Below are 21,501 nucleotides of genomic sequence, written 5' to 3' on the forward strand. Positions count from 1 at the left end.
TGGGTTGCTCATGAGGTGCGGTGTCTCTTGACCTGTATTTCTGCTTTGACTGCTGAGTTAGCCAGCAGAGAGCTAAATAGCTGAAGGTGCTGGTCCAAATCCTCGTCTCCGCAAACCCTTTCACAAAGGTATTATCAAGCACAACACTGTAGATCACACATCAGCGGCCGTGCGTTTGCCAGTGGCCACTGGTCTGAGAGCAGAAATCCCTGGATACCACCACTTTGGCTGGAGAGATCACATCCGAGTGGGTTGACTCTCAGGAATAAGGAGATTAGATAGAAAGGTCAGGCAAGGTCATTGTTGTTGTGGTGCTCTTTTGTCTGTATCGTGTGTATTACAATTAACAGCTTATTTCCTTCGGTGTTTTTCAAACCTCAAAGATGTCAGAGATGATGCAGGCTTTGTTGCTCCGTCGACATGTCAAAAACTCAGTCAACATTCAACATGCTTGTCCGTGTATCCAAAAGGAGAAACCCTAAAGTGAGTCAAGTCATGTCATTATTTACATTCTATTGAAACCCTAAAGTGAGTCAAGTCATGTCATGATTTACATTCTATAGAAATCTCCCGGTGCCACCCTGCCTGCACTCTCTTCTTTACCTCTCTTGCTGAAGCTCTTCAAGCATGATCGTGCATTAACATTCAGCACCACAGCATCAGGAAAGTTCACGTATTTCGGAGAGGAATGTTTCAGAACTTTGACCAGTGAATGGAGTAACTGACTCAATAAACCATTCAGAGAGTAGTAACTGACAAAACAGGATTACTGAATGCTGTCATATTCACGTGTTCCTCATCACCTCACTCAATTGGCTGGGATCCCTGAATCAAAAAATGATACGCTGGACGGGTCGGTCAAGGACTCGGTTTGCACGAGTCATGTTACTTCTTCCTTGGAAACTAGCATCTCGAAATGAGAATTCAATTTACACGCCCACAAAGCAGCGCGTCATCAGCCCCGTTACTCACTGTACTTCCAGAATTCACAGTACCATATTCCCACACGTTCCCCTTGTTAGCATGTTGCTAACACAACTTACAATAAGGCTTAAAATATCAATAAAAATAAAGTATTTACACCATCAATTATCTTGATGCTTGACAACTACCATGAACCTCTTTGCAGCACTTTCCTCCTGCATTGCGATGCTCATCTTCCCGACCTGAGTTACATTTTTGTCTCACTTCCAATCTCATTATCTTTTTGGCTAACCTTTTACCTGCAATGACTTTGACATGCCAGGTAACAGGTGCCATGTGCCGGATATGGGCCCAAATCAATTGCCTGCCCACAGTAGCTTGAGGTGTCGAAGTGGAATTCTAGAATTACATGAATACAATAATAAAACACCAATTGCACAAATACTACAGTTTGACAAGTTTTGTAAAAATGCAAAATTCTAACTTGACATGTTCCTCTCCAACACTGACCGGAGGCAGATACTTTATCGATAGACAGTATATTCATTAAAATACTGCTCATCCAGCAGCCTTTGTTTCATGCACAGTGCTATACAAGACCTGAAAACCATTTCCTGATACATGAAAGATTAGCGCTCGTGATCATAGTTACACTAATTAGTAAATCGTATTTTTGATAGCTTAAATCACTGTTTATAGCAACACTGTGCGCTACATTCCAGCAACAGCCAGCCATCTTTTATTTTATACAGTTCAAAGTTACGAATCAACTCTCTAGTAGGTGTGACTATGTGTAAAATATCAATGTTGCTACAGTGTTCGTTTCATCACGTTGTTCTTCTGGGATGCACAAAATATCCTCACGTCATTCAGCAGCTCAGCCAATCACAGACAGGAAGTGGTCACGTAGCAACAGAAGTTAATGCAAAACATTCACTGGATTCTGTCTGAGGGTGGGTTTATCAGTGACTGTGGAGCAGAGGCTGAGGTCAAGCCCTGTCAGTATGTCTGTATAGTAGTCTGTATGCTGATGGCCACATTTCCAGAGTACAAGTCGCACCAGTCAAATATGCATCATGAGGAATCCGAAAAAACGTGAGTCACACTGGACAATACAAGTCAAATTGTTGGTTTGGGGTGGCAGGAGGGGGCGCAGCCAAGACCTGTGAGATTTACTACACAAATGAGAGTAAAAATACTAACTTTTACTCAAGTAAATAAATAGCACTCATCTGCACCTGCTCCAGCCCGGTCTGTCCCTTCAGGTCCCCGGGCTGTGCACGCAAGGTTTGGTTCTGTGATCAGCAATAGTGTTTCTCTCTGTTTTTGTTGTTTTTTTCCTCATTGAAATACATTAAAACCACCATAACTCTATGATATGGGTCGTAATGTTTACTACTTGGTTGGTCAGGTGACGTGAAATAACATAATTTAATAAATTCTCACACCTGAGAATAAGATGCAGAACCATCAAAACTTTTTTATTTACAAAAAATATATACGTTCTACGGTATATAAAAAAATTCTGAACCCACATTATGAAATCCATCAAATGAGTACGGGCTTTTAATGTAGAGTGTTGCCAGGTTTTAAAAAAGAATGACGGACCCCCCGCCCAAAAAAAAAAAACAAAAAACAGTAGTATTACGACCACATACCTAAATCCTGGCATTTCAATTTGACATGAGTAAATGAACTACCAGCTTTATCATGGCACAAATAAAATTCAAGTCTTCTCTGCATAATAAATACACAGCGTATGTGTGAGACAGACTGATGACCAGACCCTTTGGGGACGTCTGGATCTGTTTAGGTGCTTTATTTACTCCAGCAGTGAGAGATAAAAGCCTCAGCCTCCCCACCAATCACATGAATCTCAGGGGTTGGTTGCTGACAGACTGGAGGTCTCAAGCCTCTTAGCCGCAGGCTACAACACCACATGGAAGCGCAACACGGTCATTAGTGTGCAGCATTTGGGTAAAACCTTTGGATAGAGACGCCACGCTGCTGTCAATGATGTCGGCCCTGTTTAACCAGGAATGAGTCATTCCAGGAAAAGGACCATTCAACCTGAGCGGTAGTCAGGAGACTGAAAGTCCTCTGAAGGGATCAATTTTCTTCATGTTGGAAAACATGCAAAAATAATTACACTGTAACAACAACTTGTTGCTGTGAGTGGCCCAATGAATGGATGTTGCATCAGGAAAACTTTCTGGTTATGTGCCGTTTGGAGGAGTTCCAAGGAATGAGATAAGGATCTGATGTTATTATTATTGTTGTTGTTGTTGTTGTTGTTAATCCAGCATTTATTTATTTATAGTGTCTTTTGTTTCTACCATGAAAGGGAAGAATACTGTAAAGAGAATCTAATTTCATCACCTGAGTCGAGGGTGAACCCAGTTGCTGTACCAGCGAAGCACAGCAGGAGCGTCCTGACCCATGTGTACGATGGAAACAGGCATTGAATGGACTGAGAACAACCCAGGCGCTTTATCCTGGATTCAGCCACAGAAAAACTGGATGATGGTTCCACTTTGGAAGAACTCTAGACCCAAACTTGGGCTGAGTGAGTGAAGCATAAAACCACTCGAATAAAATGGAGTGCTGTCAATAGGGAGCAGGAAAAGTGACAGAACGGAGAAGGCACAGCCTTCAGGCAAGACTGACCAGGCGTTAAGGCCCATGCAAAGTGTGAGGGTGTCCTGCTCTGGATCTCTACAGACAAGCACCACCACCTCTGAACCAGCACAGCCCCAATGTACAGTCACAAAAGGGCAACAGAGCAAGGTATAGTGTGGGTGATCTTTCACGAGGAAAGACAAAAATACAACACAAATAATTAATGTTTAAAAGCATAAACACTCATTGGCTACACATGGAAGGGCAATGGTAGCTAATAAAGGCTTGTCCTTGAGTTTTGTTCTTCGATGGTTGAATAATATCAGATGAAGAGCAATGAATTCAACCAAATGGAGCTTTGTGAACCGATAAACAAAGGTGTGAGTGACAAAGGTGAACAAGTGAAGTTGCACTCTTTACAAGCCGGCCCGGGCCAAAGAGCCTTGCTCTGGCTGTGTGGTATGGAAAAAAGGAGCAGCCCAGGAACCGTCATCAAAAGCCATCACCGAATGAGGAGGAACACAGATAAAACAGAATTGGATTCGAATAGCTTCAATTGAAGATCGGTGTCTCCCTTCAGTCTGGATTGATGGATCCTTTTTATTTATGAGCCAGCATTGTTTAGTTCTGTCATCAGCTCACTGCCCACATGATGAGACTGTTGAGTGAAATTCCATTCCACTGCCACGATGTGGTAAAGATCGAAAGTTGAAACGCAAAGCCCACAGTTTCCCAGTCAATCTACTCCCCCACTCTCACTGTGGTCACAAGCTTGTGATAACAACCGGAAGAACAGGATCGCTGATACGCGCTGCTGAAATGAGTTTCCTCCGCACGGTGTCTGCCTTAAAGATAACAGAGCTCAGCGGTCAAGTAGAGCTGCTGTACCTCCACAGAGAGAAGCCGGATGAGATGGCTCAGACAACATGTCACCTCAGCATTTGGTTCAACTGGGAGGAGAGACCGGGAAACACACCGGGGAGCCCATGTCCCTTGTTCAACCCAGGCACAACTTAGCGCTTCGGCTGAAGAGCTGGGGGAGGTTCCTGGGAAGAGGGAGGTCTGGACCCCTCAGCTTCAGCTGCTGCCCCCACATCCCAGACTGAGCTGGATTTTCACTTCCTCTCAGACTCCCACATCTGCATGGTCTATTTCAGATAGATACTTCTACTGCCTATACCAGAGGCATACAATGGCCAAAATGAGGAAATTGAAATGGAAAAATGCATTAAAATAAACAAAGAGAAAAAGAAGTACATATATATATTTTTTTTTTTCAACCATGATGACACATATTTATATAAATGTATATTTTTATGGTATTTATTTATTTTATTTTATTTTAGCACACAACCACAATAATGGCACATTATCGTTGGTATCCAGGCTACAGCAAGAGACAGTCCACATGGGGAGTTTTGGAACACGTTTAAAACGTGTAAAATCACGTCATTCATTCTCAAAAGCCTCACTTCACTTTGAAAACAATGCCACAATAACACTGTTTTTGTGAGTTGATTGTGAGCTTATTCATTCATTCATCATGTTCTAGCAAAATATCCAAATGGGGGAGTCTGCAGGAAGGACCTAAGAACCTCCTGGAGGAGAGACCTCAATCTTTATGGAGCAGAATTCACGAATAAATCAATACAGGCCGAGTCTAAAATATGTTCACGAACACTATGAAAGATTGTTGTTGTTGTTCATATCCACTGAGTCGACTGTTTTTATGTTATATGCATCGGTATTTACATGAATTAGAGTTGCCATGGTGATATAAAAAAATAAAAAAAACTCCATCAGGTGGTGAAACTATTTTTACTCTCGACGTGTGATTTAAATTTAAAAGCAGACTCGCACTCGTGGCGGCTTCGTTACCTAAAATGCGTCGACCGTCACCGACTAAACCTTAATAAAATGATATGTAACCTGAAGCGGGCTGTCAGAGGGCAGCTGGAATTAGAGAAGACGGCGCCCCCTCTCGCTCAATGTCATCACAGCAGCTCAACTGGAAATCCTTTTAGATTGAATGCAAACATTTTCAAATCAGACCGAGATGTTAGTGGAGATAAAGGAGGATGAGAGGTGAGAGGTGAGGGGACTGGAGGAAGGCGTTCATGGACCTGTTGTCCTGAAGCCATCACATAAAATATGACTCAACTCAACATTTGGGTGTCGCTCCCATAAAAACGATCTTCTATTTACGATCAAGTTTTCCTTCAGACTGATCGCCTTCCAGGAAGAAAATGGTTGGAAAACAAACTAAAGTCAAAATTCTCTTGATTAACCGCCGCATGGAAAACTCACGATTTACAATGCAACGTGTGGAATCCAAGAGAAAGAGACGGAATCTTTACCTTTTCAGACATCCACGAAGAATGCGCACTCTAAAACCCTATTAATCCTTCATAAATTAGGGGTCCACTTTGTCCAAATGGCAGTCTCTTTAACTCCAGTGAGGGTCAATATCCCGGCCACCCAAAATATGATATTCCTGTCCAGTTTGTATTCTGCACCTTCACGGATTTTGCCCCCCAAAATGTGCGCAGCGGAATGAATGCCAGCACCCAGAAATCGCCTTCGCAGTTTGCCGGAACCCACGTGCGTCCGTGTTGCTCCTCGGTCCTTAACTCTTCAGATGTTTGACAAGGAGCTGAGAGGATGGATTCCGTGAACGCACCGTGACGCACGGCCAAAGAGCCAGAGCGTCGGTGGTTCCGCGGATTGAAGGTCACTGTCCACTCTCCCTAACGATGAATAGCCACGGAATCAATCGTCATCATCGGGCGCGTAACGATCCAGTCCTGATCTGCTGCCTTCCACTTCTCTTATTTTCCAAACTCTGCCTGTTCGTCTGATGCGCAAACGTGCACCCGGGAAGCGCTCCAGGAGGGCGCAGCGCTAATGAGGCGAGTTACCTCCAGCCGGCTGCGACTGAAGTCAAAACCCTAATATTTAAAACGTCACACCGATCTCCGAGCGGGTTTTTATCAGGTTCATAGTGATGCGCGTTTGCGCTTATTCCAACTGACAGACTCCGCCTCTCCACATGGAAGATACAGGTGGGAGGTAAAAGGCCCTTTGAGGTGTCGCAAATGAATATTTCATAAGTGTGTGCGCACGGACCTGTGTGTGTGTGCGTGTGTGTGTGTGTCAGGAGAATCAATGGTTTGATGTGTGTGTGCGCCGAAAGTGAAAAGAGAGGAAAAGCGGATACAGAGACCTCAACAATGAAGCAAAAGGGAGAGAGTGTGTGTCACTTATTGGGATAGTGTGTGTGTAAAGACTTACACTACTCGTGTCTGTGTGTGTGTGTGTGTGTGTTAAACCGTGTGTGCAACTATGAGGAGAATCAGATTTGCGTCGTTATGTGAAGTTTTAGCGGCTGAGGATTGAGGTTTGTTGAAAGAGTGTGTGATCTTTGCTAGTGAAATGCGTGCGTTTGAGGGTAATTTCAAGAAAGCAACACGTTTCTACTGTTCAGTGTGTGTGTGGTACTTGTAGAGCTATGCTTGTGAGGACTTGGAAACACATCTACTTGTGAGGACATTTTTGCCGACACAAATCCAAGCCTCAATTTGAGGGTGAAAACATGAAAAAATAACGGTCATCATAATTTGGTTAAGAGTTGTGGTCAGGATTAGCCCTTTGTTTTTGATGGTTTCCATTGAGAGGCTGGGAAAAGGGAAATGGCAATGACATGTCCCCCAACGATAGGAGCAGGTATGTGTGTGTGTACAGAAGAAAGCACACACAGTCCCGCTCTGTCTCGCACGTTTGTTTTTCTATCTTAGAACACTGAAGTACTGCTCGAAGTGGCCGCATGCAGGCGACGCTGCTGGAGGAGGTGGTTAAATTCACCAGTGTGAGCGCCTCTGGCAAATGCTACGAAACAAGAAACATCTCTTTTTCCTTTTTCCGTGTTTTCATTTAATAAGCAGCGATAATTTCAGCACCGCCATCTTCAATTCACCGTCTTGACTTGAGACCACATCGCCAAACTAGGTCAATCGCCGGGGGGCAGGTGAACCAGGCAGGTGACAACTAATCACAACCTGAGCAAGCAACCAGCTACTGACAACTGGCGCAACCGCGACTAAAAAGTAGCTGCTGGTGTGAACGTAGCTTCAGTCCCATTCGCTCCATGCTAAGCAGCCTCGCACCTCAGGCTCTGTCCTTTTATTTATTTCTTCTGAGGTTTGTGGTTTGTGACCCACAACAAAGCACGCCTCAAGGAAGTCGTCATCAGCCGGCGACACGAGCCCGAACCTATTTACGACCATCGGCTTAACCACCTTATTTCTCTGTCACTTCGTAACACTACGAGTCATCGTCACCTCAGGTATTATAGATATGTCAGATATAACTGATGATAGCCCTACACAACAGCTGTAACAGAATGTGGCGTTTCTCAGCCAAATCTAAACATGAAAGAAAAATAAAATAATGGACACAAGCTGCGTAAAATGGAGCGTCTTGATTTATCTAGGCTGCACGCACAACAAATTGAACTACGATCAAGAAGATTTTTATCAGTGAAGTCGTGACCAATGAATAGTCTGGTGACCCTCAGTAACTTCAGTAACCTCAGCATCATTCCTCCTCACTGTTCTGATGCAGACAGCTCTGCAGCTGCAGGACCAAGGCAGTTGCAACAGCAGAGCAACAGTTGGATCCCAACATAATTCATTTCAGTAAATCTGTCCATCAATAAAATCAGATGTTTATCAGTCCAATAAAGGCTAAAACACACAAGTTAAAAAACTTGTCCCGGACTGCTGCGCTGCAAAACCCGATTTGCTGGTGTTCACGTCAGACTTTTGAAACGAGCGCACTGTGTCTCGAAGCAGAGTGCGCAGTGTGAAAAGCCCATAAATCAGATGTCTTCAAACTGGTCCTGAAAGGGCCTGGGTGGTGCAGGTTTTTTGTTCCAGGTGCATATAGTTTACCCAATCAGGTGTCAGCTAAGACAAGCATCACCAGACTGAATATCAATAGTCTTCAGACACCTCATTGGTTGAACTGTGTGTGCTCGACAGGGTGAAAGGAAAACCAGCACCACTCCGGCCCTTTGAGGACCAGTATGAAAACCCCTGGCGTACATCAACATGAGAACCTTCACAAAGAGTGTGTGCCGTTTCTCTGTCCTTGTGTGTAAAGGGTGAATCCTTGTGTTGGGCCCAGCAAGCATGACATTTAGGGAGGTTCATCTGTGTGCAGTCCCAAAAGACATGGCCGGAAGGAAGGCTGAGTGTGTTGGTGTTGTGTGGGTGTCGGCACCAAGGGCACGGCCAGAGTTGTGCTCTGACCTGAATGACAAACATCTCAACAAATAACAACAACAACGGTCACTGAGGGCGTCACGTTTGAGACCTTAATTCAACCAGGGGTATAATGAAGAGGTTTTCAAGACAATTCGATTTTGCTGCCGCAATTAACAGAGTTGCCAAACTTGTCACCAACTCACCTCCTGCAGCTTCTGCACTGACAGATTGTCTTTCAAGCATTCAATAATTATGACTTAGAACTCAATACGGAAAGAAAAAATCAAAAGATTGTTGCAGAAATATGTCGCATCATGGATTTCCTGTCCTCAGTGATCAAATCAATTGGAAGAAAATGAAGTGTTTATTGGTGGAAACAGGTTGGTGGAAGAGCACAGTGAAGAACAAGAATGAGCTAAGGTGGTTCTTTAAAATGGTCAATGTACTGTATCATTTATGGAGTTTGTCAAACCAGGCTATGGTGAGGTAATGTGGTGAAAACACTGGTGTGACTTTCATGTTGTGAATGGCATTCATCGTGGTGGGCAGTATTACAAGACATTGGAAATAAAATGAGAATAAACAACTTAGAATGTTAGAAGACACAAGAAAGATGATGATGATGAATTAATCCCTCCCAAATTTGCAATATTACTATTATTTAAACATGAACTAAGGCAGTGAGGCAATGAAAAGGCCATTTGAGAATAAATCAGAATAACAGACACCCTCACTCAAAGTTGAAATTTCACTTTAAAAGTCCTTTAAAATTTTCATTTTTTCCTTAAATATCCAGTTACATTCTACTTTGAAAGACAACCATCTCTTTCCTCTATCCCTTTCCTGCCATCAATCATGTTCTTGTCCAGGCTGACAGAAAACACTCGTCACCTTTAGCTTTTCGTCTGTGGAACTACATTGTTTACATCCGAGTCCGTAGTTGTGACGATCTGGCGTACGATTGGACGTTTCCAAAGCGAAGGGAGGGATCAGAGGATGACATGTCAAGAGTGGAGTGGAGCCCCAACTAGTTTATGAGTGGAATGCCATTCTTGTCAGAAGGACCAGTTTGAAAACTGGTTGAGAAACATGTTCTGTGATGGTGAAAAACTACTGAGTCGAATTCATCATTTTGTCCCATTAAGATGGAGCATTAGAGGCAGTTGTTTTTATTCCCACTCTTCAGCCGACACGCAGCCAGAATGTAAATAAGCCAGTCATCTCTGTCCGATCTAAATCGAATCCAGGGTCCGATGCGTTTGCCAAGATGTTTGACTGCATTTCCTTGTCAAATAGGAACAAGGTCTACTATGATGAAAATGGCATTATCCTGAAGTGTATTGGAGGTCACGAAATTGGTGTATCACAAGGACAGTTTGGAGAGAAACCTACCGAGTGGCCAGCAGGTTTGCACATGGAAGGTGAGGAAGACAGCTAATGAGGTACAGGGATTTGAGAACAGAGCACATGAGGAGAGAGGTGTAACTAGACTATATGATCCAGATAGTTTCAGGTGGAGGACTTCCTGCGTTTACACGAATGGGAAATAAAACTAGCTGGGGATGAGTACGGTAGAAGACCAGAAGTTGGCTACAAGAATGTGATGTCCTGACCTAAAAAAGACCTACAGGATCAGTTTGCAATGTTTCATCACATCCTCACATTTTCTTCAAAAAAAACAAGACCGTAAACAAAGAAAAGCTTCAAAGCTTTGACAAGAAGTTGTCTCACCTTCATTCAAGTCAAATTACTTGGAATCCATTTACTGATCAGATGGCAAAAAGACCCTGACCTTGAGTTCACAGTGAGACCAGCAAGCTGCACATCTCTCACATTGTTGACACCATGGTTTATAAATATGTTACTGAATTCCAGCTCCTTGCCTCCTTCTGCAAACATAACACAGAAGGTCAAGTAGACCCCAGGATGTAATCCCACCCAGGTCGCCCACCTGGCCCTCCTAGCACGCACATGTCACCCCGGCTTACGCTCCGTCTCACCTCCTTCCCTACCGTGTTCTCAGCAAGTAAATCACAGGGGAGGAATGAAGCCATCACACCGAACAACAGCCGCTGATGTGTCACGGCAGAAGACGCTTTGAAATGATTTACGCTCCAAGTATTCCCAACACGTGAGGAGGATGGAAGAAGGAAACAGCTTATCTAGTTGAGTCAAATTCACCTGATGGACGTGTGATGTGGAATCCACGTGTTTAAAACTAAAACTAAATTTCATTTATGAACATCAGAACAAAACAGTCTGTGATGATTTGAAAAGGTGTGTTTAATTCATATGTCAATTCATATGTGACATTACCTTTTGCATGTTTGTTCACTGTCACAAACTCTGCTTCTACTGGGTCTGTGAGTGCCATTTTTGTCATTTTATGTTGAAGCTTAGACCTGACCTCAGGTTAGGTTAGAGATTGAAAAGCTTCAAAAACATGCCAAAACCATAACATTGTAACCAGCTTTCGAGTGATTCATTGAGATTAAAATTTTAATCTATTTACATCCCTTCAATTATTAATTTAATCGATACCAGAAGGGTCAGCTTGACTGTTTGCAAATAATCTTGATATCAGGGTTCTTTCTGTACTGTAGCTTTTTTCTCAAATATTCCATCTATCAGTGCTGCTTCAAAGTTTTTTGGGTTATGACATTACATCATGTAACATCATCATGTGCACATCATGTTCAACTGGAAGTAAAGCACTGAAAAATGTGCCCTGAAAGACAGTCAATAATTCAGTTGTTATTGCCATCAATAAATTATTATTCACCAAAATTAACACATAGGTGGCTTCCCTGAAAAAAAATGAAATGAAATAAAACAAGAGTAATAAGTCATCTCATCCTAAAGAGAGTGATCTGCTACCTTTCAAACACAGAGAATGAAGAGCGATGGATGGGTTCCTGTATTGACAAGATTGATTCTCTCCCACGGACCAGCTTCATTGAAACCTGTAAAATCCATGTGGAGGAACTCTCACTGGTTAAATGGTGCTTCAGCTGAAAGTGCTCCGATCATCCCTGCTCATATTCCACCTGCACCAGAAGCGCTTGGCAATGGCTCCCATCAAACAGGCCTGAACACTGGTGACAGTCACTGCAAACATCTGTGCATTGGTGCATCTTCCATCATGGTTAAAAAAAAAAAAAAAAAAAACATACACGCGCGAGGGAAGTCACATTAGTATTCAGATATCATGCTTTTCCTCATGCCAGTTATGGATGCTGGATGTATTCCAAGACTCTGCAAAGCCCAGATTAGTGGCCCCTGACAAGGCCGCAGAGGCACACAGCCCTGCCTCATCATCTGGAAGCTTGAGGGACGCCACAGGCCACCGAGAGCTCATAAGAAACCCAAAATCCCATTGTAAGTCTGTCCATCTATGTGAGCAAGGAGACTTATCTTTTGGCGCTGATGATACTTTAATGGCCAATTATTATGGCTGTGCGGCGCCTTGGGCTGATTTGCTCTGACAAGTTGACAGCTGCCATCAAGCACATATCATGGATCCCTTTATTCATCTTACATTTGAAAGTCCTCTGCACAATGAAACCATTATTTAGAACGTAAACAGAACGTGTCACTAATCATTTAAGCAAGCGGCGGATCATACACTCGGGCTCATATGGAAATAAAACTTTAAATATAATAGCACAACACCTTTTCAAGTGATCACAAGTGAAATATGATTTTCTTATTTGCAGCAGCTCCAGGAGGTATTGGGCGCCTCCAACTTCATACGTCTTCAGAAAGTAACCAGAAAAATGCTGCATAGTTGTGGTTCAAGTTGACGAAATTTGTGAAGTACAATAATACAAATAGTTGGATTCTGTTTTGACATATTTGTTAATTCATATACTGTCAAATTAATGAGCTAAAGTAAGAAACTGATATTTAATTATTAAACAAATTCATTTATTATCACATAGACTCACAGAAAAGTAAATAAACTAAATAAAAATAGTAGCGGTGAGTACGAAAAAGATTCCCAGGTGCCTCACTTCTCTGCTACGATGAGACTGTTTCATCTCATTACGTTGACCTCTGCATCACTGCTCACCACTGAGTCACTCATCCATCACTCAACATCACCAGCGCTGCATCAGGTCCTCCCAAAGCCTCAAAATCTCCCACACACCATCATTGCCTGCGGAGCCTTCATCCTCATCAAAAACATTTTACCATCACACCACTGACACCAGTCGCCATAAGGAGGACACCTGATCTTCCAGGGATGAAGTATGAATAGAGACTAACAGCAAAATGGATTCAAGTCAGGGAAAATAGTCAAGTATTTGAGTTTGGATGTTTATACAGCAGCAGAATACAGATACAGATGGTTGTGTTGACATGGTGATGTAAACCAGAGACGATTATGCTGGACGACGCCAGTAAAGTGAAAAATGTTATGGACCACATGTCACCTCTAGCGTTCCTCATGAAGAACTAGAGCCAACTCTTGCAGCGCCCCATTAAGAAAACAAACACAGACGATCAAATATTGGCGTTCCTTTTAACTTAGGGTCAAGTTGTTTCTGAAGATTTAGCGAACTTTAAAACACTAAACTTTTCGCATGTCAGCCTCGAGCGGTCCGCACTTCTTATCCCCAACCTTTTGCTGTCCTTCCCTCTGCTCACTCAGTGCGGTAAATGAGCTGACAAAGAGCCTAAAGCGTGAGGGCTGAACTCCAGGCACCAAACTAGATCCATCTAAAATGTCAACCACTTGAACAGACACACGAATTCCATTTTTTTTTTATCCTATGTCCTCGTCCGTCTCAACTCTTCTCTCTGGATACCTCCCTATTAATTTTCTACCTTTGACATTTCACACGACGTATTTGGAGACCCTCTACTTTTAAAGTAATTTTCTTTCCATTGGTTGTTCCTGCTGAAGAGCAGGGATAATCATCATAATTTTACTCAGTCCTCTGTCTCGTGCACTGAACTGGTGCTCAGATCACTTTCTGACCCATCAAACACAGCGAAGGATCAGAACCCAAGAATCATCTTGTGACAGTCAAACCTCTTCCTTCATCTCCTTAAAAATGATTCCTTACTGTATCTCAGTAGTACTAGGCCAAAGCAACACATTCTCACTCCCAAGATGTCAAATAGTGACTAATGTATTTTCTGAACTACAAGCCGCTACTTTTTTCGTGGTCTGAACCCTGCGGCTTATATGACAACGCAACTAATATAGGGATTTTTTTTCAAGGGATGCTCAAACATTTTAAATGTAAATAAGATGTGAGGAGTTCATGATTCAAGTTCAGAACACTGCCGAGATTGTTTCATGAGTCTAGAAGCCATCCTCATGCATTTTCTGCAGCACCAGCGCACTTGCGGCTTATGGACCGGGGCGAATTATGTACGAAAAAGATCTATTTTCCTTCTTAAATTTCGTGGGTGGGCCAAATATTCCGGTGCGCCCAACAGTCTGGCAAATATGGTATTTTCAACTCTACATGTGCGTCCAATGTTGATGCATAGGTGTGTTTCATTGGCGTCGAAGGTCTCCGACTCCTTCCGCATGACTATCCAAAAGGAGGGGGAAGGGTTGGGATGAATCCGGGGATTGTGTTGATCGTGAGCTCTAAACGCTATTTCAACTTAGATGCTACTTGGCCTTACAGACAATATTCACCAAGTAAGCATCATTTGATGTGCCGTATAAAAACAGTGCCTAGAAGTATCAGTGGTGAGAACGTGTCATCCCAAGTTGGGTCTTACATTGCTGTAAGTATCAACGTCAAAAGCAGAAATACGGACTAAATGAACGCTGCGCACGGACAAAAATATCCATCTGTGTCCAGATCTGTAAGTAACATTGAGCATAAATGGACCTTTAGCCCACCTGAGCCTTATGGCTGAATATCCCTCATTAGGTTATGACTACAGTTTACCGTCTTCCCGTTCCCGCCAGCTGCTGCTCTTTGGTCACAGAACCACCCTCTTTCTCCAGTGTGGTGGTAACACAATGCAGATTGCAAAGACTTACACATTGATGTGCTTGCTAACGGTTTCCCGTGTTTGAAACTACACAGACAAAAATGTCAGCCGTGAAACGTGCTTTAGATCGGCGCCTTGTACTGTATAAGCATATAAACATCCCTTCAGAAATTCATTATGCTACCTGGAACATCTAAATACAAAGGTTGATATTCACACAAAGACTTGTTATTATAACAAATGCGAACTTGACCTTCTCGCTAGCGCGGGAAATGCAGATTTTTAGCTGCTGAAAGCAAAACCTTGTACATTAACATTTATTTTTAAAAGTTATTTTAAATGACAACAAAGATGTGAAGAGTAAATTCTGCTCTGAAAACTGCGGCCTGAAGTAGCCCTGGAGCTCATACCTTGTTTGTTTTAACACTACAGTCCTTTAAAGTGATGACTTTGCTAAATTTATTAGGGCAGTGCTCATTATGGCACAAACTTTTGTTGTTTGCTAACTACATCAAAAGGATATCATTAAGTGTCCTAGACCAAAGAACCCTCTAAAATAAGAGGGTTCATCCCATGGTCCCCTTTTAACATCATCCCTTTGTTTTCATATATTTTTAGCCAATTCAGTTGACGCTCTTTCTTGTCTAATTTAGTAACCAGATTGTTTCCCAGCCAACTGTGCAGCGGAGGAAATAATACAGTGAAAATTGAAATCCAGAACAAACCGAGGGCTCAAATAAGAGCCACGGTGGGAAGATTGCTGTTGAGAGACTTTTGAAGCACTCAGAGCAATAACACAACAAAATGAATTATAGAGAAGATGGTCAATATTGGAACAGAGAAGATAAGAAAAAGGGTTGAAATAATCCACCACTTCTCATTCCAGCTGCTTTGAAAGCAAGTCCTCCTTCTTCCAGTGGCTTCATGGAGTTAAAAATAATTTTTGAAATGATCCATGCAGGTAAATCTGCATGTAAATTCAATATTTTTGCCTGCATCTGACTGTGCCATGTTGGAGTACAGCGGGACTTCGGATGGGAATTGGTGCTGTGTAATTTGGGGAGGGGGGTTTGGAGCAGGCCAACTCATGCAGCTGGACCATCTGCTGTCGGGAGGCCAGCAAGGGCAGCACAATGACCCGGACAGTTTGGTCTTGATACATACTAAACGTGGCGAGTGTAGCGTGTTGCGAGAGAGCGCTCTCGAGTCTTTGACTGTCAATCTGCAAAACTGTCAGTTGGACAGCTGCTCGGGGATGGATGGCAATGGTTTCAATGAACTTCGCAGCAATCTGTGCTGGTGGTCAATGGGGTCAAAATAAAAATAAAACAGAGGAGCATCTATAATTCTTCAGTACACCAGCTCCTCAACTTAGTACAAGACTATGTCTGTGCTTTGTTTTGTCGATCACATCAAACCACCGTTACTTCGCTGTACTGATGTATATAAAAGCACATAAGACAAATGGACATAAAAGTAGCATTAAGGAGAATAAAAATAGAATTTAGACTAAAACACACAAGCAATGGACATACTTGACAGTACTTTAAGAAAGGAACTATTGTCATCCCGATCTACACAACCACACTGAAGAAGTACAACTTCCACAAAACAGGAAATCTGAGGCAGCGTGGTAGGAGGCTGTTGTAGGTGAGGATATTAAATATACAGAGAATTTCCGCCATTGAGCTACGTATTAGGTAGTAACAGCAACACTGCCCCCTACGGTTTCCAGTGGTACTGCTCCTTTTAGTCACATTTTCAACGCTCAAAAACTTGATTTGACTACCATGACGTTCCTGCACTCAGATTCATGTGAGGTCTACATGTACTCAAATTTTGTCCCAACATGGGTGGCCACACCTCCATAACTTATCAATCACTTCTATTCAACTATCCCTTCACCATTCAAACCGGTCGTCTTCCTTCAATTACTTGGTCAATTTTCAAACCAACCATCTTGGTACAAAGGTGTGGGAGGACCTGACATCATCAACGTATAATGGCATTGAATGAAAGTTCCAATTCTCTGACTCACAACTGCGCGATGAGATGATCTGAAACTCATTCCACCCACTGACAAACTGCATCTGCTCGATGAGTCGCAGATGCATTTCATTGTTGCATCTCATCCCAAAAAAAAAAGCTTTGATTAGAAGCAACAAAGAGCAAAGACTGAATCGTTTATTAAATATAATGTGATAAAGATGGCGCTCACGCTCTACGCTCCTTCCATCAGCCTGACCTGCAACCCCGATCTTTGAAAAAGATAGAGTTCTATCTTCATACGTCCTCACCACCAGGTTGACTCTCGAGCAGCTTCACAATGGACTCAAAGCTACGATCAACTTGCTGTGAAGCTGCAGCACCAACCAATGTTATTCAAGTTATTCATCACAGGCGAAGCAGAACCACACTTTTCTCCACACTATTATGTAAGCGGTTCATTTGGAGAGATGAGTCACAGGTCAGTTTCCTTCTACGGTTCCAATAATGTCCCTCATTCCTGAATAAACGCAGTCGTGAGGAGACTTCCATGAGTCTTGAAGTCGTGATGGTGTTTTGGATCAAAATGGTGCTTCAGTGGTGATGTCATGTTTTCTATCGGAAAAAAACTAAACAGGTACACACTTCTTTTTGGGTGTTCATGTGCGTTCTTGTCCTTCTATCTTTGTGAGAACCTTTGTGCCTTTTTAATCCACAGAGTGAGGTCATTTTGGCTGGTCCTCACTTTGTCAAGTCCCATTCTGAGGGTTAAAACTACAAAATATCTTGGTTATTATATAATTGGTGTTTGCTGAAGAGTAACGGTTAAGTTCAGCCGTTTGTTTTAGAGGGTTAGGTTTAGGAGGAGAGGCTGGGGAAAGGGTTATATCAATGTATGTCAATGGCAGTCCTCACTAAGATAGGAAGACAAACGTGTGTGTGTGTCAGAGATGAAATGGCATTATCATAGTAAAAAAAAACAGCCGCACAACGCTATGTAAAGCCCCGTACAACAACAATTCGATATCAAAACGGCAATAAAAGCAATAACGCTCTCAGCAACAAGCAATACTCTCAAACACACGCCTGCAAAACCATGCAATATTTCACTGTAATGTTGTTTCTCTTGATGCAGCGAACACGGTTCGAGTCATTGCCATGGAAGGCGGTGATAAAGCAGAGTCCCCGCCCAGAAAGCTGTCCACTCACCGTTGGTGCCGGGCCGACGTCCTCAGAGCAGCCGCTGTCTCCAGTGGACCACCATGAAAACAGTGAACTGGTCCAAAATATAGGCGTCGAAACGGAGCTGATGCAACTCAAATGACTTTCAGAACTTTTTTGGTTTAGTCAGACTTGTCTTTTTCTTCCTCAATTTCCACTTTTCGGGAGAAAAAAAAAGGCAGTGCAACAGTAAAGCCATGAAGTGAGGTCATTTAAATTAGCTAATTTAGCTACACCTGCTACTTTTTTGCCTCGATTCCGCGTTCAATTGAGATTAGCCACGCCCCCACACTGCGACGTGCTTATTGGCTTCTTTTTTATGCCCAGTTGACCCTCACTGTGATTGGTCAATTCACCCGTCACTCTCTAAATCTATCACGTGCCTGGGCAAACTGAACACAAATTTCAGACTGAAACTTAACTTGAGAATGTGGGTGAGAGAAATATGGTTACAAGTGGATTATAATATAATAAATAAATAATAAGTAAAATGGTATATAATAAATATAAAATGCATTTACATTTAAGCTTCACGTTTTATGATGTTTGCCTTTTTTTTAAACCAAGAAAATTCAGATTGAACCTCAACGCTGAGGAAGCAGAACTACACTCCCCCCTACTGGCCAGCTCCAGTAGTAGACCGCTACCGTATTCAGATTAAATTCGATGATTTATAGTCAGTAATCCTAAAGAACTGATTGTTGACATGACAATGACATTTCCATTCATCCGGAATTGTAGTATTAAATAACAAGGATTATATCCCTTCATTCAATTCATTATTTAAATTATTTTTGTCGATTAGTGATGTATGAAATTTGAATTATCAGGGCGCATGGCTCACCTTATATTTCATTAAATATTGAAGGGGTGAATTGATAATAAAATGAAATGAAATAAAAAGTATTCATGTCAATATGATTAAAATAAATAATATTCTGGACATAAATCTGGCAAACAAATAATTGAATTATACGCAAGTTTACAATGAACATGAATGAATGTTTATTTTGTGACAGTCTATTTATTCATTTATTTATTTTTGCAGTCAGTTGTCTCTCTTTCAAAATCAAATGAAAAAAAACTATATTTAAAGAAATAATATATAATAATATTAACATAGTTGAACTATAGGTTAATATTGAGCAATATGTTTTTACAGTTCTATTTGTAGTAAAATGAAACTGGCCTTTTTATGATTGTAACATTATGTATATTGACATCGTGATGCAGCAGCTGTAGTTCATCCTGGTGGATTTTACTTAAAATGAGTAAATGTCTCACAAGATTCATGCGACTGCATCCCGCCACATGAAGCCAAATGCATTGTGGGTTGTGAATGTTAACCCTCTGATAATGTTCATTGAGCTGGAGTGTCTACTGTACTGTCTTGGCAGCTTGCTTCGCAACACTGTACATCAGAGGCTGGAGTGAAATATTGCGTGTGTCAGACTGACACCCCACTCACCGCCGCCCAGAGTTACACCTCTGTCCTGCTGAATAATTCATCTCTCTTGCCTGGCAAAGGGTGGGAGGGGTCATGTGACTGTGCCAGCCACAATCACCATCTTCCTGCGAGCCACACCGACCAGTCCGGCTCTTCTGTCATGGCGTCCACCCTGACCCTGTGCAAGTGCCCACCAGATCTGATGAATATGCACGGCGGGAACTGAGGGTCACATCATCACAGTTTGTCATATAGCGGGGCCAGGATGGCGGCGGTTGCCATGGCGAGGAGCGGTTTCAGCCGGGAGATAAAGAAAGTTGAAGCTTCACACGGCGCTGCTCTAGCTGTACTGAGAGAGACCCATGAGTGATGCCAATCCTTGTTCTGACATTTGTCTCTGGGACTCACTGGGACACACGTTGCCCATTTGAAAGACACAAACTGTTTTCTCTCTGTTTTAACAGGTTTGCTTGTGTGTAACACTGGTATATGAGAGCAAAAACGTATAGACATGAAAAATGCAGTTTTCTTCATCAAACATAAAAGTGTCATGGCTGAGGTCAGACCCAGGTGCAATGAGTGCTGGACGACAGAAGGGCAGGTGAGGCTTCATGAAACCGTGGCTTTATTTTCAGAGCCCACACGATGGCGCTCTTGGCCAAAATTTTGAGGTTTCATTGAAACGCTTGTTCAAACTTCAAGATTTGGACTCTGAAAATAAGGACACTGTTTCATGAAGCCTCACCAGCCTGTCACTAGACACAGGCCCCTTCTGCAAGTGAGATTTCTCCTGTAGTGTGTCGGCTTTTCACACACAACACAATTGTTCCTTCCTCTCTCGACAGTCGCTTGCCCTCATTGCAAAGTTCAGCATAAAACAAGCCGTCATAATCTGCAGCTTTTTATGAGCTCAGTCTGGAGACGGCGGTGAATCAAGGCTGGTTTCCGCTGTTAAACACCGTCAACACACAAACAATCGCGCTCATCGAGTGCCGACACCTGTAACCTTTCTCCTTTCCCGAATGCTGCATTAATGAACTGCATAACAATGGACGGAGCAGCGGCGGCAGGTCACCTTGGCAACCGCTGTGATGAGGAGAAATGATTCGCAGCCCAAAACAGAAATCGATGAATATCTGTCAAGACATTTTCATCCATCACACCTCCCAGGAAGGGGAAAGATGAAGAAGTCTCGAGGGCAAGGTGTGTTTTTACTTGTTATAAATTCACAAAGTGATTCACAATGATCCGAACCCAGCGTTTAGACATGAAGGAGCGTCTTCATAAAACAAATGTCACTCTCAGAAATGTAATTTTCAGCGGTCTGAGTTGGATTTATACGAATTTTAATAGTTGGAAGGGTTTCATTTTAGTTCACTTTACATCCATGCGCAGAGAAAATATTGGCTCTAACGTGTATTCGAATGTTTCGTTCCAATAAAAGAACCAAAGCACTCAGAGAGAGCAGACCGCAGCCAAGCAGCTCAGGTCACTGTGGTCCAGCTAAAGGCCATTCTTGTTGGTCTCAAACAAGATTATTGCTGCGTTCAAGGGGTGTCGGAACATTCGACTTCCTGAGGAGGGAACCTTCTTTAACAGTAATGAACTGCGACAACATGTTTTGGAACCACATTCCATGAAAGTTATTTATAATATTTTTAAGATGTTTTTTAATTCCCCAACATAGCAAGACACTGAAGAAAATTAATAAACACAAAATATGTATATAATGTGTATAAATTAATATGTACTAAGACGCAGATTACTACTAGAATTCTTTCACATTGTCCCCTTGTCAATTCTTGCAATTCATGCATTTTGGAAATAAATGCCAGAAACACAGTCTCAAATGTGGGACATTTTAAATCACTACTTGAGTTCACGTATAAGTTCACAGCAACAGGGGAGAGGACTTGTCCTTCCGCCACGCTGGCATTTTACCAGGACCTGCCGGCCGTAGCTGCAGGCAGACCACACCCGTCAAAGACACCTGTGTGTAGGCAAACGTGTCATGTTGATTTAATCGCAGCTAAAGAATGAGGATTAGCTTGTCGACTCTGGCACACACTTTTTTTA

General features: G+C 42.5%; 1 protein-coding gene across 4 annotated transcripts in view; it reads right to left on the bottom strand.

The window, feature by feature from the left end:
• Positions 1 to 18,222, bottom strand: part of LOC128753508 (voltage-dependent T-type calcium channel subunit alpha-1I-like) — a 167,884-nt gene extending 149,662 nt beyond the window's left edge. For 3 of the 4 annotated variants that reach the window (XM_053855290.1, XM_053855289.1, XM_053855286.1), the window contains exon 1: positions 5,901 to 6,613. In XM_053855290.1, coding sequence (XP_053711265.1) covers positions 5,901 to 5,912 — 12 coding nt within the window. In that variant the 5' untranslated portion in view covers positions 5,913 to 6,613. Of the gene's footprint in view, positions 1 to 5,900; positions 6,614 to 17,966 lie in introns of those variants that run through there. The other variant, XM_053855287.1, reaches the window with a different exon arrangement.
• Between the last annotated feature and the right edge of the window lie 3,279 nt (positions 18,223 to 21,501).

Source organism: Synchiropus splendidus, chromosome 2 (assembly GCF_027744825.2).
Source record: "Synchiropus splendidus isolate RoL2022-P1 chromosome 2, RoL_Sspl_1.0, whole genome shotgun sequence".
NCBI classification, from domain to species: Eukaryota; Metazoa; Chordata; class Actinopteri; order Syngnathiformes; family Callionymidae; genus Synchiropus; species Synchiropus splendidus.